The sequence below is a fragment of the Psammomys obesus genome, unplaced genomic scaffold, assembly GCF_907164565.1.
Source record: "Psammomys obesus unplaced genomic scaffold, mPsaObe1.curated_primary_1811, whole genome shotgun sequence".
NCBI classification, from domain to species: Eukaryota; Metazoa; Chordata; class Mammalia; order Rodentia; family Muridae; genus Psammomys; species Psammomys obesus.
Genome location: NW_026585894.1, coordinates 23,211,770 through 23,236,458, shown reverse-complemented (window position 1 = coordinate 23,236,458; position 24,689 = coordinate 23,211,770). Strand labels below are relative to the sequence as shown.

The window sequence follows — 24,689 nt, the reverse complement described above, 5'->3', positions numbered from 1 at the left end:
CTTAGAGCCTGTGCTGTTGGTGTTCTGTTCAGGAAGTTGTCTCCTGTGCCAATGAGTTCAAGGCTCTTCCCCGCATTTTCTTCTAACATGTTTAGGTTTAGTGTGTTTGGTTTTATGTTGAGGTCTTTGAACCACTTGGACTTATGTTTTGTGCAGGATGATAAAGGTATGGTTCTATTTGCATTTTCTACATTTAGACATCCAGTTAAACCAGCACCATTGTTGAAGATGCTATCTTTTTTCCAGTGTATGGTTTTGCCTTCTTGGTCAAAAATCAGGTATCCATAGGTGTGTGGGTTCATTTATGGGTCTTCTATTCGATTCCATTGATCCAACATTATATTTCTATGCCAGTAGTATACAGATTTTTATTACTGGTGCTTTAGAATACAGCTTGAGATCAGTGATGGAGATATCTCCAGAAGATCTTTTATTGTACAGAATCATTTTATCTATTTTGGTTTTTTGTTATTCCACACGAAGTTGAAAATTTTTTTCAAGATCTGTAAAAAGTTGCATTGGTACTTTGATGGGCTGTAGAATTCTTTTGGTAAGATGGCCATTTTTACTATATTAATCCTGGCAATCCATGAGCATGGGGGATCTTTCCATCTTATGAGATCTACTTCTAGTTCTTTCTTCAGAGACTATAAGGTTTTTTGTTTTTGTTTTTGTTTTTTTTTTCATACCAGTCTTTGACTTGCTTGGTTAGAGTTATAGCAAGGTACTTTATAACTTTTGTGGCTATCATGAAAGGTGTTGTTTTCCTAATTTCGTTTTTAGCACATTTGTCTTTTGTGTACAGGAGGGATACTGATATTTTTAGTTAATTTGTTATCCAGCCACTATACTGAAGGGGTTTATCAGTTGTAAAAGTTACTTGGTAGAAATTTTGAGGTCACTCAAGTATGCTATCGAATCATCTACAAATAGTGATATTTTGACCTCTTCTTTTCTGATTTCAATTCTATTTATCACCTTTAATTTTCTTATTGCTCTAGCTCTAGCAAGGACTTCAAGGACTATGTTGAAGAGATATGGAGAGAGTGGGCAGCCTTGTCCTATTCCTGATTTCAGGGGGATTAATTTAGGTTTCTTTCGATTTATTTTGATGTTGACTATAGGCTTGCTGTTTATTGCCTTTACTATGTTTAGATAAAAACCTTCTATCCCTTATCTCTCCAGGACTTTAAACATGAAAGAGTATTGTATTTCATCAAATGTTTTTTCATTATCTAAGGGGATGACCATGTGCCTTTTTTTCCTTTCAGTTTGTTTATATGGTGGATTACATTGATGGATTTCTGTATATTGAACTACCCTGTATGCCTGGGATGAAGCCTACTTGGTCATGGTGGATGTTATTTTGGTGTGTTCTTGTGTTCGGTTTGTGAGTATTTTGTTGAGTAATTTTGCATCAATGCCTATAATGGAGATTGACCTGAAATTCTTTTTTGTAGTTGGATCTCTGTCAAGTTTAGGTATCAAGGTGACTGTGCCTTCATAAAATAAGTTTGGTAATGTTCTGTCTCTTTCTATTTTGTGGAATAGTTTGAAGAGTATTGGTGTTAGCTCTTCTTTGAATGTCTGGCAGAATTCTACTTTGAAACCATCTGCTCCTGGGCTTTTTTTATGGGAGAATTTTGATAACTGCTTCTATTTCCTTAGGGATGTAGGGCTATTTAATTTATTTACCTGGTCTTGATTCAGCTTTGGCAATTGGGATCAATTATGAAAATTGTCCTTTTCATTTACATTTTCAAATTTTGTCACATGCAGGCTTTTGAATTAAGACCTAATGTTTGTTTGGATTTCCTCAATGTCTGCTGTTATGTCTCCCTTTTCAATTTTTGGTTTTGTTGATTTGGATTGTCTCTCTGCCTTTAGTTAATTTTGCTAAGGGCTAATCTATCTTGTTGGTTTTCTCAAAGATCAAGTTCTTGGTTTCATTGAATCTTTGAATTGATCTCTTTGTTTCTAGCTTATTGATGTCAGCCCTGATTTTGATTATTTCCAGCTGTCTACGTATCTTTGGTGTGTCTGCTTTTATTTTTCCCCCTCTAGGGATTTCAGGTGAGCCATTAAGTTGCTTGGACGAGTTGAGCTTTTCTATTTAAAACATTAAAATTTTTCTTTACTATTACTATCATTTATTGCAATTTATTCACTTTGCATCCATGCTGTAGGACACTTCCTCAACCTACTCCAGGTTTCACCCTCTTCTCAGTTCCCCTGCTATGTCTCTTCCCTAGTCCACTGATAGTGGAGGCCCTTCTACCCAAATATCTAATTGTATTCTATCAGGTTTCATCAGGACTGTCTGGATCCTCTTTCTCTGTGACCAACTTAGGCCCCCGGGCCAGGGGGAGGTAATCAAAGAGCTGGCCACTGAGTCCCTCTCAAAGACAGCCTCTTCTCCTCTTACTATGAAACCCCCATGAACACTGTGCTGCCCATGTGGTACATCTGAGCAGAGGGTCTAGGTCCTCTCCATGTATAGTCCTTGGTTGATTCATCAGTATCTGCAGGATGCCCTGAGATCTGATTTTTTGGCTTTGTTTGTCTCTTTGCAGAGCTCTTGTCCCCTCCATATCTTTCTATCCCTCCTTTCTTCTATAAGATTCCCCGCATTCTGCCCAATGTTTGAGTATAAGTCTCCTAATCTTCTTTGATACCCTGATTGGAAGAGTATTTAAGAAGGCTCATGTGGAAGGCTTCTGTCCTGTTCTCTGTCTTCTCCTACTTCTACTTCCAGTTCTCTCCTACTCCTTCTTCTACTTCTCTTGTCTATCCTGCTTGCCCTTCATAACGAGGTTTCAGCATCTTCCCTAAGATCTGATTTTTGTTTACCTTCTAAGGACTATAGATTTTAGAATATTTATCCTATATTTTATGGATACTATCCACTTATAAGTCATTATATACCATGAGTGTCTTTCTGCTCTGGGATACCTCACTCAGGATGATATTTTCTAGTTCCCACCATTTGCCAGCAAATTTCATTATTTCCTTGTTTTTAATTGCTGAGTAGTATTTCATTGTGTAAATGTACCACAATTTCTGTATCCATTCTTCAATTTAGATATATCTAGTTTTTTTCCAGATTCTGGCTATTAAAAATAAAGCTGCTATGAACATAATTGAGCAAATGTCCTTGTTGCATGGTTGAGCATCTTTCAGATATATAGCCAGCGGTATAGCTGAATCTTGAGTTACCACTATTCATAACTTTCTGAGAAAGAACGAGATTGATTTTCAAAGTGGTTGTAAAAGTTTATATTCCCACCAGCAATGGAGGAGGGTTCCCTTTTCAACAACCTCTCCTCCATATGTTGTCACTTGAGTTTCTGTTCTTAGTCCTTCTGCAGTTTTAAGATGGAATCTCAGCGTCTTTTTGATTTGCATTCCCGTGATGACTAAAGACACTGAGCATTTCTTTAACTGTTGCTCTGTCATTTGCTATGACTCTGTTGATAATTGTCTGTTAAATCTGCATCCCATTTTTTAATTGGATTACTTGCTTTGTTGGTGATTAACTTCTTGAGTTCTTTATATATTCTGGATATTAGCTTCTGTCAGATGTAGGGTTGGTGAAGATTTTTTTCCAGTCTGTAGGCTGTCATTTTTTTTTTCTGTTCACAGTATCCTTTCCTTATAGAAGCTTTTCATTTTCATGAGGTACCAATTATTGATTGTTGGTCATAGAACCTGTGTTGATGGTGTTCTGTTCATGAAGTTGTCCCCTGTGGTAATGAATTTGAGGCTCTTCCCCACTTTTTCCTCTAAAAGATTTAGTGTGTCTGGTTTTATGTTGAGGTCTTTGATCCACTTGGACTTTAGTTTCATGCAGGGTGATAAGAATGGATTTATTTGCATTTTCTATATGTGAACATTCAGTTATTCCCGCACCACTTGTTGAAGATGCTATCTTTTTTCCATAGGTGTGTGTGTGTGTGTGTGTGTGTGTGTGTGTGTGTGTGTGTGTTTATTTGCTTCCATTGATCCATTAATCTGTTTCTATGCCAGTACTATACGTTTTTAATAGAGTTGCTTTTGGCTTTTTGTCAAAAGTCAAGTATCCATAGATGTGTGGTTTTATTTCTGGATCTTCTACTCTACTTCATTGATCTACCAGTCTGTTTCTATAATGTTTTCATTACTGTTGCTCTGTGGCACAGCTTGAGATCAAGGTTGGAGACTCTAGAAGATCTTTTATTTTACAGGATTTTTCTAGCTATTCTGGGATTTTTGTTTTCCCATAGGAAATAGAAATTTGTTTTTTCAGGGTCTGTAAAGAATTCTGTTGGTGTTTTGACAGGAACTGTATTTAATCTGCAGATTGCTTTTGGTAGGATAGCCTTTTTCACTATGTTAATCCTACCAATCCATGAGTATGGGAGATCTTTCCATCTTCTGATTTCTTCTTTAATTACTTTCTTCAGAGACTTGAAGATTTTTTGTTTGTTTTGTTTTGTTTTTGAATACAGGTCTTTCACTTGCTTGTTTAGATTAACAACAGGGTACTTTATGTTATTTGTGGCTATTGTGAAGGGTGTTCTTTCCCTAATTTGTTTCTCATCCTGTTTGTCTTTTATATGCAGAAGTACTACTGATTTTTTTGAGTTAAATTTTTTAATTTTTTTTACATTAATTACATTTTATTCGCTTTGCATCACAGCTGTAGCCCCCATCCTCATTCCATCCCAATCCCACCCTCCCTCCCTCATCTACTCCCATGACCTTCTCCAAGTCCACCAGTGGGGGCGGTTCTCTTCCCCTTCCATCTGACCCTAGCTTATCAGGTCTCATCAGGACTGGCTGCATTGTTCTCCTCTGTGTCCTGGCAAGGTTGCTCCGCCCTCACGGATGGTGGTCAAAGAGCCAGCCACTGGGTTCATGTCAAAGACAGTCCCTCTTCAACTTACTAGGGAACCGACTTGGATACTGAGCTGCCATAGGTTACAACTGAGCATGGGTTCTAGGTTATATCCATGAATGTACCTTGGTTTGAATATCAGTTTCAGAAATATCCTTGAGCCCAAATTTTTTGGTTCTGTTGCTCTCCTTGTGGAGCTCCTGTCCTCTCCAAGTCTTACTAACTCCCCCTTCTTTAATATGATTATCTGCACTCTTCCCAAAGTTTGGTGAGTTGTACCTTCATTTACTTTAAGTTCTAGGAAGTTTTTAATTTCTTTATTTCCTCCCTGACCCAGCTGTCATTGAGTAGAGAGTTGTTCAGTTTCCATGTGTGTGTAGGCTTTTTGCTATATCTGTTATTGTTGAGGTCTGGTTATAGACCATGGTAGTCTGATATGTTCCAAGGGATTATGTCAATCTTCTTGTATCTGTTGAGTCTTGCCTTGTTTCGACTATATAGTCAAATTTGTGGAAGTTTCCCTAAGGTGGTGAGAAGTTATAATCGTTTTTTGTTTGGATGAAAGGTTCTGTAAATGTCTATTAGGTCCATTTGATTTAAGAGCTCTGTGTCATCATTTTTCTGTTTAGCTTCTGTCTCAATGATCTTTCCCATGTTGAGAGTAGGGTGTTTAAGTCTCCAACATTAAGGTTTTGGGATCAATGTGTGATTTAAACTTTAATAATGTTTTTTTGACACTTGCAGGAGTCCTTGGGTTTTTGGTGCACAGATGTTCAAGACTATGATGGCCTTCTGGTGGATTTTATATTTGATGAGAATGAACTGTCATTCTCCTTCTCTTTTGCTTAATTTTGGTTGAAAGTGCATTGTATTAGATCTTAGGATGGGTACTCCTGCTTGCTTCTTGGGTTCGTTTGCATTGGAAAATATTTTCCTGGCACTTTATTCTGAGGTAATGTCTATCTTTATTGAAAAGGTGTGTTTCCTGAATGCAGCAGAATGGTGGATCCTGTTTCCAGAACCGTTCTGTTATTTTCTGTCTTTTTATTGGATAGTTGAGACCATTGCTGTTGATAGATATTAGTGAGCTATGGTTGATATTTCCTTTTATTGTGGAGTTGGTGTTTGTTTTCTTTTGAATTTTTGTTATGAGCTTATCTATGTCCTGTGATTTCTTGGCTGTATTGATTTTGTTAGATTGGAGTTTTCCTTCTAGGATCTTCTGTAGGGCTAGGTTGAAGTGTATATATTGTTTAAATTTAGTTATGCTATAGAATATTTTGTTTTCTCCATCTTTTTTTACCAAAAATTTTGCTGAATATAGCAGTCAGGGTTGCCATCTGCGGTCTCTTAGTGTCTGCATGATATCTTCTCATACCCTTCTGGTTTATGAGTCTCTGTTGAGAAATCTGGTATAATCCTCACAGGTCTGCCTTTATATGCTAATGGGCTTTTTTCCCTTGCTGCTTTTAATATTTTTCTTTGTTTTGTAGATTTAGTGTTTTGATTTTCTTTTTTTTTTATTTTTATTTTTAGTTACATTTTGTTAACTCTGTGTCCCAGCTGTATTCTGCTCCCTCATTCCCTCCCCAACACCACACTCCCTCCCTGGTCTCCTCCCTGCCCCTTTCCAAGTCCACTGATAGGGGAGGACCTCCTCCCTTTTCATCTGACCCTGTTTTATCAGGTATCTTCAGGGCTGGCTGCAAAGTCCTCCTCTGTGGCCTAACAGACTGCTCCTCCCCTGGGGGGGGGGGTGTCAAACAGCCTGCCCTTGAGATCCTGTTAGAAATAGTCCGTGTTCCCCTTACTTTGGAAAACTACTTGGTTACTGAGCTACCACAGGCCACATCCGAGCAGAAGTTCTAGGTTATATCCATAGATGGTCCTTGGTTGAGTGTCAGTCTCAGAAAAGACCCTGTGCCCAGGTATATTTGGTCCTTGTAGAGCTCCTATCCTTTCCATATCATACTAACTTCCCTTCTTTCATATGATTTCCTGCACTCTGCCGAGGGTTTGGTTATGAGTCTTAGTGTCTGCTTTGAAACACTGCTAGGTAGAGTCTTTCAGATGCCTTTTGTGGTAGACTCCTGTCATAAGTTCAATGCACATCCCATTTGTCTTTCTAAATGAGGATTAAGCACCTTCGCCTGTGTCCACTTTCTTGATTATCTTCTTTAGGTGTGTAGATTTCATTATGTTTATCATGTCTTGTAGGTCTATATAAGCGAGTATATACCAAGTTTGTCTTTCTCCTTCTGGGATACTTCACTCAGAATGATCTTTTCTAGATCCCACCACTTGCCTGCAAATTTCATGATTTCCTCCTTTTTGATTGCTGAGTAGTATTCCATTGTGTAAAAATACCACAATTTCTGTATCCATTCCTCCGTTGATGGACATCTGGGTTGTTTCCAAGTTCTGGCTATTACAAATAAAGCTGCTACGAACATGGTTGAACAAATGTCCTTGTTGTGTACTTGAGGAAATTTTGGGTATATACCTAGGAGTGGTATAGCTGATTTCATGTGGTTGATTAAACTTATTTTATGATCTAGTCTATTTAGTATTCTGTAGGATTCTTGTTTGTTTAAGGCTATCTATTTCTTCAGGTTGGGAAAATTTTCTTCTATGATTTTTCTGAAAAATATATTCTGGGCCTTGGAACCTGAAATCATCTTTTTCATCTACTCCTGTTATTCGTAGTTTCCATGTTTTCATGGTGTCCTTGATTTCTCAGATGTTTTGTGTCTGAAACATTTCCTATTTTGTTTTTTTTCTTTAAGAGATGTATCAATTTCTGAAATTGTATCTTCAGTGCCTAAGATTCTCTACTCCATTTCTTGTATTATATTGGTGATGATTACCTTTGTGTTTCTTTTTTTTTTTCAAATGAACATTTATTTACAATTTTTTATAATTAAATTTATTTATTTTTATTAATTACAGTTTATTCACTTTGTATCCCCCCCATAAGGCCCTCCCTCCTCCCCTCCCAGTCCCATCCTCCCTCCCCCTTCTTCACATATGCCCCTCCCCAAGTCCACTGATAGCGGAGGTCCTTCTCTCCTTCCTTCTGATCTTAGTCTATCAGATCACATCAGGAATGGCTGCATTGTCATCTTCTGTGGCCTGTTAAGGCTGCTCTCCCCTCAGGGGGAGGTGATCAAAGAGCAGGCCAATCAGATTATGTCAGAGGCAGTCCCTCTTCCCATTACTATGTAACCCACTTGGATACTAAGCTGCTATGGACTACATCTGTGCGGGGGTTCTAGGTTATCTCCATGCCTGGTACTTGGCTGGAGTATGAGTCTCGGGAAAGACCCCTGTGTTCAAATTTTCTGGTTCTGTTGCTCTCCTTGTGGGGTTCCTGTCCTCTCCAGATCTTACTATTTCCCACTTCTTACATAAGATTCCATGAACTCTGTCCAACAGTTGGCCATAAGTCTCAGCGTCTGCTTTGGTAGTCTGCAGGGTAGAGGCCCTCTGTGGCAGGTTCCTAGGTTGTTTCCTGTTTCCTTCTTCTGATGTCCATCCTCTTTGCCTTTCGGGATGGGCATTGAGCATTTTAGTCAGGGTCCTCTCTCTTGATTAGTTTCTTTAGATGTATAGGTTTTAGTAGGTTTATCCTATGTTATATGTCTATATGATTGAGTATATACCGTGTGTGTCTTTCTGCTTCTGGGATAGCTCACTCAGGATGATCCTTTCCAGTTCCCACTATTTACCTGCAAATTTCATAATTCCCTTATTTTTCATTGCAGTGTAATACTCCATTGTGTAGATGTACCACAATTTCTGCATCCATTCTTCAGTTGAGGGGCATCTGGGCTGTTTCCAGCTTCTGGCTATTACAAATAAAGCTGCTACAAACATGGTTAAGCAAATGTCCTTATTGTGTACTTGAGCCCCTTTTGGATATATGCCTAGGAGTGGTATGGCTGGATCTTGAGGAAGCACTATTCCTAGTTGTCTGAGAAAGCGCCAGATTGATTTCCAGAGTGGTTGTACGAGTTTGCATTCCCAAATAGTGTTGGTCTAACTGGATGTCTACATGTAGAGAAATGCAAATAGATCCATACTTATCACCCTGCACAAAACTGAAGTCCAAGTGGATCAAAGACCTCAACATAAAACCAGACACATTAAATCGGTTAGAAGAAAAAGTGGGGAATACCCTTGAACTCATTGGCACAGGAGACAACTTTCTGAACAGAACAACCACAGCACAGGTTCTAAGAGCAACAATCAATAAATGGGACCTCATGAAACTGAAAAGCTTCTGTAAAGCAAAGGACACTGTCATCAAAACAAAACGAATGCCTACAGATTGGGAAAGAATCTTTACCAACCCTTTATCTAACAGAGGGCTAATATGCAGTATATATAAAGAACTAAAGAAGCTGAAAAGCAGCAAACCAAGTAATCCAATTAAAAAGTGGGGAACAGAGCTAAACAGAGAATTCTTTGTAGAGGAATATCGAATGGCAGAGAAACACTTAAGGAAATGTTCAACCTCATTAGCCATTAGGGAAATGCAAATCAAAACGACCCTGAGATTTCACCTTACACCCATCAGAATGGCCAAGATGACAAACTCAAATGACGACATATGCTGGAGAGGTTGTAGAGAAAGGGGAACCCTCTTCCACCTTTGTGTTTCTTGATCTCTCCTCAACTTCTCCATCCACAGGATTTTCTCCGTTTCTGTATTTCTTACTGATTCTAATTCTGTGTTCATGTCTTGAATAATTTTATTCATTTCCTTCATCTGTTTGAACGTGGATTCCTGTCTTTCCATGATTGACCTCTAAAAACTGCATAATTATAGATTTAAGATCAGTTTCCTGTGTTTCAGCTGCAATAGAATATCGGTTGAATTTTGGAGATTCTAGTGATGCCATGATGTCCTTGGTTTTGTTGCCTCTATTCTTATGCCAGCCCCTCACCGTCTGGTCATCTGTAGTCTTGACTGATTGTTTCTGAAAACTGTACTGTAGACTGGGTCCAGCTTTCTCTGGAGTCTCAAGAAGTCGTTGTTGGATTCACTGTCTCTGCTGCTTAAAGTTTGTGACCCAGGTATGGCAAGTTGTTGAGGTGCAGGCAGAAAAATCCCGATGCTAGAACTGTTCCAATGCCCCACAGACTTCTTAAGATCATGGAGAATGGGTTTTGAGTTCCAAAATTTCATCAGCTCCCCTGGATTCACTGGCTGAGCTAAGCTCATTGCTTATGACCCAGATGGACTAAGCTTCCGGGGACCAGGAAGAAAGTTCTCTGAGTTTAGAGCTTCTCTAATGCCCACTGGCTTCCTCGTGATGGTGAACCGTAGGACTTGAGTCTAGTGCATAGCAAGGTTCAGCTGTATTTACTGTCTGTGCTGTGCTGGCTTATTCTGACCCCGGTGGGTCAGTGTCCCAAGGACTCCTTGGGGAGGTGGACAATGGGACTTAGCTCCTGTGACTAGCTCAGCTCCACTGGGTTCTTTGTGCTGGGCTCATTGTTTTGGGGCTAAGTGAGCCAGGCTGCTGGGGCACCAGTAGAAAGATCTCTGTGCCTAGAACTACTTCAGTGCCGACTGGCTTCCTTGAGATGGTGGACCATGGGACTTGAATCCAGTGCCTAGCTCAGCTCAGGTGTATTCACTGTCTCTGCTGTGCTGGCTTATTTTAACCCAGGTGAACCAGGAAGATGGTGAGCAGCAAAATGTAGCAGGGCCTCCTCCACATTACTGGAAGGTATCCCCTCAACAGGATGGTGAGAATGAGCAAAACTAATTGAGAGACCAGGAAAGTGTTCCCAGGATGGTGAGAGTGGGCTGACGTGTTTGGAACCAGAAATCCTATCCCTTATTACCCAGAAGGTGTCCACAAGACTAGGAAAGTAGGAGCCTGGGTTAGTAGTCTTACCCTAAGTACAGGAAGGTATTCATTCTAGAGGCAGTGAAAGTGAGCACCCACGGACAGAGCAAAGCCAACCCGTTGGTCCCCGGACGATGTCCACAGAATGTGGGCATTTGAAAATTTCTTTAAATGTTTCTCTGCCATTCAATATTCTTCCATTAAGAATTCTCTGTTTAGCTCTGTACACTACTTTTAATTTGTTTATTTGGTTTGTTGGTATTTATTTTCTTGAGTTATTTTTGTATTTTGGATATTAGCATTGTGTTGGATATTGGGATGGAGAAGATCTATTCCCAGTCTGTAGCCTCTCATTTTGTTCTGTTGATAGTATCCTTTGCTTTACAAAAGCTTTTCAGTTTAATGAGGTCCCATTTATTAATTGTTTATCTTAGAGCTGATCTGTTGGTGTTGTGTTCAGGAATTTGTCTCCTTTGCCAATGAGTTCAAGGGTCTTCTCCTCTTTTCCTTCTAGTAGATTTAGTGTTTCTGGCTTTATGTTGAGGTCTTTGATCCCCTTGGACTTTACTTTGTGCAGGGTGATAAGTTTGGATCTATTCACATTTTTCTACATGTAGACATCCAATTAGAGCAGCACCATTTGTTGAAGATGCTATCTTACTTTCATTGTATGCTTTTGGCTGGTCTGTCAAAAATAAGGTGTTTATAGGTGTGTGTGTGTGTGTGTGTGTGTGTGTGTGTGTGTGTTTGTGTGTGTGTGTGTGTGTGTGTGTGTGTGTGTTTGCCTGTGTGTATGTGTTTATTTCTTGGTCTTCTATTAGATTCCATTGATCTACTAGTTTTCTAGTCTTATTCTATGCCAGTACTATGCAGTCTTTTTTTACTGTTGCTTTATAGTACAGCTTGAGATCAGGGATGGAGAAACCTCCAGAAGATCTTTTATTATAGAGGATTGTTTTAGTTATTCTGGAGTTTTGTTTCTCCATATGAATTAAAGAATTGTTTTTTTCAAGGTCTGTAAAGGATTGTGTTGGTATTTTGATGGGAATTGCATTGAATCTGTAGATTGCTTTTGGAAGAATGGCTATTTATACTATATTAATCCTAATGATCAATAGTGTGGGAGTTCTTCCCATCTTCTGATAGTTTCTTCAATTTTTTCTTCAGATATATGACATTATTTTCTTTATTATTATTATTATTATTTATAATTAATTTACTTTAGTATTTAATTTATTTACAATTTATTAAATTTATCCCAGTTTTAGCCCCCTCTCTCAAATCTTCCAAGTCCTACCTTTCCCCCTTCTTCCTCCTCTATCCTTCTTCCCTAGTCCACTGATAAGGGAAGTCCTCATCCCCTACTGTCTGACCCTATTCTATTAGGGCCCATCAGGATTGTCTGGATCTTCTTACTCTGTGAGCTGGCTAGGTTACCCCAACAAGTAGAAGTGATCATAGAGCAGGCAACCGAGTTCATGTCAGAGACTGTCTCTTCTTCTAGTTCTATGGAATTTATATGGAGAATGAGCTGTCTATAGGCTACATCTGAGCAGGTGATCTTGGTCCTCTCTATGAATGTTATCAGTCTATGCAGTACCCCATGTGCCATGCTTTCTTTCTTTTTTTTTTTTTTTTGGCTTTGTTTGTCTTCTTCTTTGGTTCCAGTCCCTTCCAGATCCTTTTATATCTCCCTTCTACCTTAAGACTCCCTGCACTCTATCCAAAATTTGGCTGTGATTATCTGTATCTGCTTTGATTCCCTGTTAGTTAGAATCTTTTAGAAGACATCTGTGGTAGACTCCTGTCCTGTTTTCTCTCTTTTACACTTTCTAGTCTCTATCTTGTTTTACCTTCTGAGTAAAAATTAAGCATCTTCTCTAGAATCTTATTTGTTGGTTAGCCTCTTTAGGATTGTAAATTTTAGTATGTTTATCCTATATAATATGGTTACTATCCTATTATAAGTAAGTATATACCATGTGTGTATCTCTACTTTTGGGATACCTCACTCAGTATGATTTTTTCCAGTTCCATCCATTCACCTGCAAATTTCATGATTTCCTTGATTTTAACAGTATTGCATTGTTTAAATGTTACACAATTTCTGTATTCATTTTTTTTTGCGTGAAAGACATTTATATTGTTTCCAGATTACTGCTGTAAATATAGTTGAGCAAATAACCTTATTATATGGTTGAGCATCTATCAGATATATGTCCAGGAGTGGTATAGCTAGCTGAGTCTTGAGGTACCACTATTTCCAGTCTTCTGAGAAGGCTCCAGATTCATTTCCAAAATGGTTGTACAAGTTTACATTTCTACCAGCAATGGAGGAAGCTTCCCTTTTCTCCATATCCTCTCCAGCATATGTTGTCACTTGAGTTTTCGATCTTGGCCATTCTGATGTTATCATACAAGCCTTTCATTGTTTCCTTAATTTCTTCCTCAGCCCATTTGTCTTTTGTATACAGGAGGGTTAATGATTTTTTTGAGCTAATTTTGTATGCAGCCCCTTAGGTGAAGTTGTTTATCGGCTGTAGGAGTTCCTTGGTAGAAATTTTGGTGTCACTGATGTATACTATCATATCATCTTCAAATAGAATACTTTGACTTCTTTCTTTCAAATTTGTATCCTCTCCGTATTGTTTCATTGTCTTATTTATCTAGCTAGGACTTCAGGTACTATGCAGGTAACCCTATCTGCTGTGCAATGTATGATGACTGTCAACAGATGCATAGATGCTTTGTGATTTTAGCTTTGTCTGCAACATAGTTTTTAAGTTAGCATATGCTGCTGTTTTCAGAGATGGGTATTTTACATAGCTTCTCTCAGCCATACTATGAATCAATATGTCTCCTATCACTGCCTCAACTGCCCCCCAATATAGAAATAACATATTATTCATAGGGCAGGTTCAGAACTGTCCACCTAAGACTCTTCTGTATCATCAGTGGTAGCTGTCTAATGTCCCATTATAGTAAATTTCACAAAAGGCTGCCTGAATCTTTCATGAACTCAGTCACTTTTGACAATTTGGAGATGTTTAGCTCTATTTTAAGCCATAGGAAATTAAGACAATATTACTACAATAATGAAAATATAATAGATTTTTTTGTTCACTATTAAAAGCTGCATTAACTACAAGAAGTTCAAATTTCCTAAAGTATAAGTTAAAAAGAATATTAAATATTACATTTATATTGTTGTTCTAAGAGTTCTGTCTTTGTTTTTCATTTTTACTAAAGCTAAAACAAATATGTAAATATTTGTATATGTATATTTGCATAAATGTTATAAATAATATATGATAATTTAGTGAGGTAGTAACAGAAAGGTGTAGTATGCATAGTATCTATAATTGTGGGGATTTTAAGATTTTAAGTAAACATGAATGATGGAAATATAAGTAAAGAAAGGAATACGATTTCACTAATCTTCCACTCAGATTTCTAAAGAACATTAACCTTTCCATTTTATGCATACTTGTCAATCCATAGCTGTAGAGTTACATAATACAAGCATCCAATAACAAGTGTCTGATACTTCATTAGCGCTAATGGAACTTTTTTCCAGCCTTACATTTTATTAACACATTAATTATGAAAAACAGAAATTTATAACATCCAAAACCTAAGATGATACTACCAGTAATCAAAGCATTTTTATTAATTTCATTTTTATCACTAGGTTTATGATATGCATACCTTCAAAATAGGCCATGGACATGAACTAGGATTATTAATATCACAATTTATAATTAATACAAATTAGCAACATAAACCATGTGGGTAAGGGTGAGCAACCCATTTTAACAAGCCATTCTAATGATCAGGGTACATGATGAAGTTTAAATGGTAGTGTATTAGATTATGCATCTAAAACAGTTATGGGATGCTTATGTTAACTAGGGAATAATTCTCTGCAGTATAAATTACAATGTGTATAGCAAGGGATTTCTGACATAAAGACAAACTATTTCCTTAAATCTATCCATCCACTCACTTGTTTGTATTTATCTATTCAAGTAAGCTATGACTACATGTTTAATTCTGTAAATCTTAGCTCTTACGTGATAAAGTCTAGAAGTGAGGCATGTTGTGAATGGAGCTGTATCACCCTTTCAGTATTATCCATTGGTAAGGACTGATTTGAGTTAATTCCAGGTGGAAGTCTTCCACTCAAGTGCAGAATCACATCATAAATTGTCTTATTATATTTATAAAAATCATACTGTCTGGAAAACTTCTTAGGTGATGAGGATGCTGAATAAAATTGTATTTTCTGCACATCCCTATGGAGGAAAATGGAGTAAGTGAACAACAGTTTCAAAATGTTGCTTTATATAAAAAAAATATGATCAATAACTAAAGCAAATAATATTAAGGTAGACTGAGCAATAAATTCTAAAAGGCAATTTCTGTGGTTACTATTTGCAACACAAAATAAATTTTTAAATATTCCTAAAGATTTTGCATTATCTAATTTACATGTATTACACTTATACTACAATTGAGGGGCTCAGGGAGTGGACTAGGAATCATTTGCATTTGAGAAAAGACAACAAGGGTTGATTCCTGGTCTCATTATCTATTTACTGCATTTTAATATGGGAAGTACCTTAAACTCACTGGGCACTATTCTGCATTCTATAATCTAAATACAATTTCTATACTTCCCAATATAATTTAAAAAAAAATTTAAAAAATTTAAAGTATATATCATACATGTAAATTTAAAAATAAATTAACACACATTTTTATATTGGAATCTAACCATTAAAATGCCATATCCTGCACACTATCCTACTAAGAATTCTAATTTAAAACAGATTTCAGAATTGTACTGTTCCCATATATGGAACTAATCCTTGAGAAAGATTTAACAAACTTCTTTTACCTCTATCTTTTACAAAGGTTGTGAAATATACTCTTTTTTGAATGGAGTAAAAAAGAATTTTGCTTTTTACATTTTGTCTAATTTTTTTTCATGAATAAGATATCAAAAAGCATCCAAGGGTTCATTGTTGAATAGCAACTACTAAATTTGATAGAAAAAGTCTCAATAGCCTAATTTATGACAAAGTACCTTTTATTAATAAAAACAAAACAAAAAAAAACCCAAAAAGGTTAAATTGTTCAAACTTCAAACCTGGCTATACCTTTTATTTTGTGTTTGACCTATATGCTTCCTGGATTCCTCAAAAATATAAAATATAAGGGAACAAGTAGTATTAAATTTAATATCACACAATACACTACATTGTGTGATAATTTATTTTATATGATTTGGGGAAAAGAGTCATCATTAATTTCTCTATCTGCTTCAGTTTTGAACTTGTTCTTATATCTATTTGACTTATCTTTGAACACTATTGTGGACTTAACTCTGAAGAGAATAGTCACCACTGAAAAAAGATCAATAAAAATAAAAGAGCTATACTTCTAGCATTATACCAAGTGAACCATAATAAAATAAATATAAAAAGGCAGAAAAAAATAATACTTCTAAAGTTTCCAAAGTATTTAATAGTCCATTTTAAAACGATAAATGGCTTCAGTGACAATTTAATAAACAGATTACTACAATAAGTGACTCCCAGGCCTTGGATATATCCAGTTATGAGTGAGCACACCTGTAATTGCAGAACTTGGTATGAAAAGACAGGAAAATTGCCAAGTTTAAGGTCAACATAGCTTATGTAAGGAGTCCCAGAGCTACATATACATAGCAATGCTCTGTGTTATAAACATAAAATCTTGGATGAAAAATTTGACAGATTTTCTGACAAAAGAAATTGAAGTCACAGAAGTGAAAACCTCAGGAAGTCAATACAGATCACAGTGAAAAAAATTATCTGTAGAGTTGGTAATGAAGAAGCGATTGAAGCTAAAGTTGTTAAAAAACTATGTATTCAGAGAGCAATAAAAATAATAATGACAATAATGTATGGGATCTCTGGGTTACAATTAAAATGTCAAACCTAAAGGACCTATGGCATAAAAGAGGATCCTGAGATACAAATTGATAAACGTCTATATATATATATATATATATATATATATATATATATATGTTGAAAGAAATCAAATTACACAGTACAGTTACTCACACATTAGTATCCACAGAATCCAAGTTATACAATCAGCCTAAGTGACCATCAACAAAATAATAATGAGGAAAATATTACACATAACCACACACACACACAAATATTATGTTCTGACGAGAAGAGGAATGAAATCACGTTGCTTTCAATAAACAACATGCAACAGGATATCATCATGTGAAGGAAAACAAACCAGACTTACAAAAATAAATCACGTTTCTTATCACAAACAGAATCTAAATTTGAAAAAGACACCAAAGTAGAAAGGAGACTATTTCAAGAAGAGACGCTAGTGTGATGGGTTCAAAGGCATCATGGGAAAGTGTGTAAGAGGTACAGAGGTACAATGACATCATGGGGAAGTGTATAAGACTAAAGTATATATATATATATACACATATATATATATGTATAAATACATATATATATACTCATACATTTACACATATATATGCTCATATATCATATATATATATATTCTCAGTAGCAACTTAATTTAAATCAAAAGTATGTTGAAGTATATATGAATCATATAATTTATATTACATTATCTTAATCTCAATAGTTCCCAATGAATAATCAGTTTAAAAATATTAATTAACTCTTTCATTTAAATGATCCAAATAAGTGCACAATATATAAAAAAATACAAAACAAAAAAAAATAAAATAATCAAATGTCACCTTCTTATTGCTTCAGGAATAGAAAGAGAATGGGGCCCTCCAGGCCAGCCAAAGAGACTGAACCATGTCTCAGTTGCATTCACAACATTCTGAAAATAGTTAAAAGCCTTTGATCCTTCTTCAAGTGCAAAGAAGAATTGATTCCTCTCTTCATTTTCCAGAGATACAAAATTTACTCCATCTGAAATACTTTCATCTGAGTCCGAAGAATCACGTGCAATTTCAATCCCTAAAGTCAACATTTGTTATATAAGCTTTTTAAAATATTTTCTTTTGTTATTATAATTATTATTGTTATTATTATTGTGCTTGTGGTTGTTGATGTTATTTATTACAACTTACTCACTTTGTATCCCAGCTGTAACCCCCTCCTTAATCTCCTCCTAGTCACCCCCCACCTCTTCTTCCCTATGTCCTTCCCTTACTCCACTGATAGAGGAGGTCCTCTTACCAGACTATCTGACCCTAGCCTATCAGGGTCAGGACTGTCTGGATCCTCTTTCTCTGAGTACTAATAAGGCCACCTTGCCAACAGGAGCTCACCAAAGAGCAATCAATACGACCCTGAGATTCCGCTTTAAACCCATCAGAATGGCTCAGATCCAAAACTCAAATGACAACACATGTTGGAGAGCATGTGGAGAAAGAGAAATCCTCCTCTGTTGCTGGTGGGAATGTAAACTTGTACAGCCATTTTGGAAATCAATCTGGTGCTTTCTCAGAAAAATAGGAATAGTGCTACCACAAGATGCAGCTATACCACTCTTAGGCATATATGTGAAAGATTCTCAACCACACAATAAGAACATTTGTTCATCTATGTTCATAGCAGTATTATTCATAATACCAGAATCTGAAAACAATCTAGACTTCCCCCAATCAAAGAATTGATGCAGAAATTGTGGTATATTTACACAATGAAATACTACTCAGCAATCAAAAACAAGGAAATTATTAAATATGTAGGTAAAAGGATGAAACCAGAAAAGATCATTCTGTTACATAAGCTTATTATTTGACCACAGAATATTCTTCTAGTTAGCTCTACTTTTAATAGCTAAATAAAAGACCTTCAACAAAGTATTATTTTTATTTGTTTGTTTTTTATTTTATTGGGTTTTTTTTTTTTTGACAGGATTTCTCTGTGTAGCCTTGGCTTTCCTGGATTTGCTTTACAGCCTGTCTGGCCTTAAATTCACAGATATACTTCTACCTGTGCCTCACTGAGTGCTGGGATTAAAGGCATGTGCCACCACACCCAGTTTCAACAAAGTATCTATACCCTCCAATAAATTTGTGTGCATGTACTGCATTTTAAAATAAACAATAATATTATAGTTATTTCCAAATACTTAAAATATTTTACAATATATTTATTAGAGAAAAAATGATGTTTTTAATTGTCAAGAATTTATTCACAAAAACTCAATATGACTGTTTATTTTTATTTACATAAGGAAGCCTTATTAACATTGCTTTACCATTGCTTATATAAAAATTAGACTTTACCTGAAAGAATTTACAGAAACAAAATGTCAACTACATGTTATAAAAATGTCTTTGTTTCTGAGGATTGTTTCTGAACAATATTTTTTGTATTATGGAAATTTTAAATAATATAAATTAGTATGCTATATTTTGTCAAAAGACTTTTCTTATGGAATCACAAAAACACAGATTCACACTATTGAAGTTTTATTTGCTCAATTGACAAAAATTAATTTTAACATATGCTCCATATCTAGACAAAAGAATATCTGAATTAGCTCTCAAATAATACCAAACTCCCATGACCACCTATACTTACTACTTTCTAAAATAGGCAACCTTGCATACTGCTAAAAAATAAAATAAAACTCATAAATCTGCAGTTCACAATATGTATACAGAAGGGAGTTAATGTTACAAAAAGTTATAAGCGATCAACAAGATATTTAACAATTTTAGTTAAATATAAAGAAAACAACTTTAAGTTTTCTACATAGCTACTTAACAAATGGAACCAAAAGGTACAAATTTTGCATATAGAATATTACTGAAGCATTAGGAATACTGTAAATGTAAAGAACTTCTATGGCTAAGTGTTGAAAAACTTATCCAGAGCAGATTCTCCACTATGTCTGTGATGAATCCATGTGATTTCTTAATGAATTTATTGCTTGAAATGCTTAAGTTTTGCTATTAATAAAATTATATCATGAATTAGTTTTGATAAGTACATTATACATTTTTACATACCAACAAATAGGTTCCCATGAGTAGGTTCAGCATCATCAGTAATCTTGGAAACAAGAGATTCTCTCTTCTCTGGAGAAAATGATTTGGAATCCTGGCATGGAATTTCAGGAATCAAAAAGCTTCCTGTAGGCTGTGTAGTATGTCCTTCTTTATGCACAAATAACAAATTAGAGCATAGTTAGCCAAAGAAATCTTTGTGAAATTTAATTTCACATCATTTAACTTGTATTTCATAACTCATATAATATAGAAAAGGAAAGTCTAAATACAATTATATCAATACATGAAGTGACAAATTAAAATATCATAAACACTGGTATGATTCCCTAAACTGAATGGAATTTATTTGGTAAGATAATTGTCATATTATTAGAAAAATAAAAAATATTAACTTTATACAGAAATGTGTAATACATTTCAAATGTTGCTACAGCAAATAATTGAAATTATTACACAAAAGACATAAAAAGATCTCTGACAAAAATAATTTTTTTCTAGTTGTTCTCAAAGTTAAATAACTTCTGTGTTTGAGCTGATACCATTTTAAAGATTCCAGTTTGAACCCTATTCCAGTTTGAACTGCTATAAACTTTATAGTTTTTAACTCATAATATGCATTTAACTAACTATATAAACATATATACTGCAAATAATGTATGCATATATTTTCATACATATGTATGTAGATAGTCTGTCAGAAAAGCAAAACTGTACAGTTCAAAAAACTCAAGTCATAAGTTGGACAGGACTACTCTTTTGCCCCTAAACTCTGGGTAACTTTTTATACAAAGTTTCTGAAAAGAATTTTATCTAAACATAGGAAAGCAAAGATTTTGAGATCACTGTAATGATTACTTTAAAAGCAGTATAAACATCAATAAGCTGTTATAATATCAAATTTCTTCCTAATATTTTTAGAGCAAAACTATTCTTACTTTGTCATAGAAATTTTACCTAATATGTCTCAGGGGACTGTTGGGGTTTTAGTCTCTGACTTTCCGTTTTTCTCAATTTGTCCATCTCTCTACATCCCTGTAATGCCAATTGGACTAGCCTATACTTTTTTATATTAAATTTTATGATGGTTAGAATATAATATTTGACACATAATCAATTTTAATGATAATTTATAGACAAAATTGTTTTCTACAGCTTTGCAATTCAAATCTATATGTATCAACTTATAGTTGATACGTAAAAGAGCTTTTTGTTTCATTGTTTTTGTTTTTTTTAATATTTATTTATTTAATGTCCATGTGTGTGTGCTTAAGTGTTTGTATGTATACCACATATGTATAGGTGTCTCTGGAGTCCAGAAGAGGGCAACAGAGCCCTGGAACTGGAGTTACAGGCAGTTGTAAGCCACCTAGTGTGGATTCTGAGAACTCAACCTGGGTCCTCTGCAAGAACATAGAGTTAGGAATGGAGAGATGACTCAGGTTAAGAGAGTACTGGCTGCTCTTCCAGAGGACTTTCATTTGGTTCCCAGCACCCACATGGTAGCTACTTCCAATTGATCTGATACCCTCTTCTGGCCTCCTCAGGTATTTCACATATATGGTACACAGACATACATATAAGCAAAACTCACAGACACATAAAATAAAAATTTCAAAAAAAAAAAAAGAGGACCAATAATGTTGACCACTAAGAAATCTTTCCAGCCCCATATGCATGCATTCTTAAATGCTTTCAAACTTCAATTTTATTTAAAACAATAGTTAGAACCCTGCATTGTTTGTCTTGTTAAAGACATAGATGACTTCTACAATGAAAGATAAAACTGATCTGTGCTTCTCTAGTCCCCTCGATAAATACCCCTAGATACCCTGTATGTTTCATATGAAAGACAAAAAACTGATGAAATGTGGGGAAAGGAAGAAAGATTGGGTAGGGGAGTCAGAGCTCCAAGACTGGTATAGAATTGAGTTCTCTGGTTTTCCCTTTTGCTTTACATAACTAAGATTTAGCCCTTAAGAAAGTGACACTGGAAATTCTAATGTGTTTAAATAAAAATGACACAATGAGAAGCAACTTTCCTTAACCAAAGAAGATAGGATGGGACAGCTTATGGACACAAAGATCATTCAGACAAAAACCTCTCCATTGCTGTCAAACACAGAGAAGAAAGAGACTGCAGCCCAGCTCCACATGGCCACCAGAGACAGGGGAGAGAATAATTGTCTATTGATGGGAGGTGGCATAGTTACTTTTGTGCTACTGTAATCAAGTACTTGATTTAGCAACTCAAAGGCAGGAAGGTTTCTGCTCAGTTTCAGAAGGATTTCAGACCACCGCTGCAAGCAGATGTGGTGGGCACAACACAGGGGTTGTAGTGTAAGCATTTGATGTGAGTCTACACATAGCAGCAGAACAGGGAACAGAGAATGGAAGACAGAACCATGGGTAACAAAAATTCCCACAGGCATACTTCAAGTGTTTCTATTTCTGCCAACCACATCCCACCTCCAAACAGCTCCTCCGCCTTCAAAAAAGCAGCCCAAATAGGAGACCACACATTCTAAACAAGAGCATGGGGAGGGCATTTCAGATTCTAGCTACACCTGGCCCACAAAGGTTCATTACATTTCATTTTTTTTTTTAATTTTATTTTTCTTTTTAGTTACATTTTGTTAACTCTGTGTCCCAGCTGTATCCCGCTCCCTCATTCCCTCCCCAACCCCGCACTCCCTCCCTGGTCTCCTCCCTGCCCCTTTCCAAGTCCACTGATAGGGGAGGACCTCCTCCCCTTTCATTTGACCCTGTTTTATTAGATACCTTCAGGGCTGGCTGCAAAGTCCTCCTCTGTAGCCTCACAGACTGCTCCTCCCCTGGGGTGGGGGTGGGGGGTCAAACAGCCTGCCCTTGAGATCCTGTTAGAAATGTCCGTGTTCCCCTTACTTTGGAAAACTACTTGGTTACTGAGCTACCACGGGCCACATCCGAGCCGAAGTTCTAGGTTATATCCATAGATGGTCCTTAACCAAACCATGGCAGAGTGCAGGGAATCATATGAAAGAAGGGAAGTTAGTATGATATGGAAAGGATAGGAGCTCTACAAGGACCAAATATATCCGGGCACAGGGTCTTTTCTGAGACTGACATTTCATTTCTTAAAGCTCTCATAGTCTTAATAGTCCCTATTCTGTTCAAAAGACCAAAGTTCAGTCTCTCCTTAGTCCAGAAGAAGCCTTTTAACTGTGAGCCTCTCTAAAGTCAAAATGTAAGTTACATGCTTCCAAAATACAAAGGCATAGAGAAGGCATTTGCATTTCAAAGGGAAGAACAAGACAGTAAGGAAAAACTGGACCAAGGCAAGAGCAAAATCTAGCAGGGATATTCCATGTGAGATACATGTTAGCTTCTTGTGAGCTTCACCTTTTTAATCTGTCATATACTATGTTACATATTCAAGACAAAAGCCTGAATAGAGAAATTAGTTCTATTCTCAACTATCTTATAAATATCACAATAGAATACACATGTGAAGCCTGAGAAGTCAAATTGAAGTATGGAGTATGGCAGGAAAATGGCAGTTATGAGAGTATAGAAGATGAATGAAAATCCTATGTGCATAAAGGCTGAGCTCCTCCTTGGTATATAGCTATGCAGTGTCTAATAGAGACAATTTTCTAATCACCAAAAAGATTATCAAAAACATACCGAGAATAAAGGAACTCATAAAAGTTTATTATGACTTAAACATAGAAGATAAAATATCCCAAAAATAAGAATGAAGCCATTACTTGAACTGTGATATAAGAAACCTTATTGTTGCTTTCATCCTACCAGCAATGGAATTCTATATAAAGATTTTGTTTTTAAGTACTTCATTAGATATTGGGTTTCATTTTTGAGATTATTATAGTGCAGCAAATGTATTTTTATCCTATTTGTCTCCACTATCCTCTTTTATCCCCTCTTTCGTTGATTCCCATTTTCATCTCAGCTAGCCCCTTTTCTACTTTCATGGCTTTGGTTTTTGTTGATTTGGGTTTTTGCCTAGTTGATTTAAATAGAGTTACTTACAAAGTTCTTTGTCCCTCCTCCAACAATCAGTAACTGCTTAGAGATCCACAGTGAGGAATTTGGCGTCTTTAGCAGCCATTGAACACTTTAACATCCACTGAGATACCCTTGAATTTGCTACCTTATTGCCTCAGCCTCCTAGTGCTGGGATTATGATTAACTACCACTATGCTCAACCTTTTTAAAATTTATTTGTTTGTATTTGTGAGGGAGAGTGTCTGGGTATCTGTGAATTGTTGCTTGGAAAGGGCTGAAGACAATATTGGGACTGCTGGAGCTATAGTTTTAGGAAGTTGTGAGCCACAAAAGAACTCAGGATCTTTGAAGAACAGCACATGTTCTTAACTGCTAAGCTATTTCTCTAGCAGTTTGCATGCACAGAAATTAAAAGATGAGAGCCCATGTCAAATGCAGTCCCCACTTTCCTTACTTGAGGACCCATATAAAGCCTAAGCTGCCCAAGGGTTACATTTTTGTTGTAGGTAGAAGGTCTTGCCAGTTTTTTGATCACTTCCCCCTGGGTGGGACTGCCTTGCCAAGCCCCAGGTGATGAGAACATGTTCAGCTCAGTCCTGATGCAATTTGATGATCTCAGGTGGATGGGAAGGGGGCTCCCCTTTTCTGAGGAATAGGAAAGGGGAGGGGGAAAAGAGGGAGCATGAGACTGAAAGAGGAAGAGGGATGGGGCTACAACCTGGTTGTAAAATGAATAGAAAAGAAATTAAAAGAGGACATTTCAATTTACAAATATCACTGTTATTATAGTATTAAGCACAGTTTCTGAATGAAAGGGCATTGCAAGAGGCAGCCTTAATTTCATGAAATTAATTTCATGTATCATGAATTATGCAGCAAAAGTCAGAAAAGAATTTAAAAAAGAAAGATATTTAGA

General features: G+C 36.2%; 1 protein-coding gene across 1 annotated transcript in view; it reads right to left on the bottom strand.

Moving 5' to 3' along the window:
* LOC129670983 (cilia and flagella-associated protein 47-like) overlaps positions 1 to 24,689 on the bottom strand; it is a 446,637-nt gene that overhangs the window by 264,374 nt on the left and 157,574 nt on the right. The window contains 4 exon segments of the mRNA XM_055599611.1: positions 14,811 to 15,032; positions 17,531 to 17,759; positions 19,769 to 19,915; positions 21,294 to 21,299. Coding sequence (XP_055455586.1) covers positions 14,811 to 15,032; positions 17,531 to 17,759; positions 19,769 to 19,915; positions 21,294 to 21,299 — 604 coding nt within the window.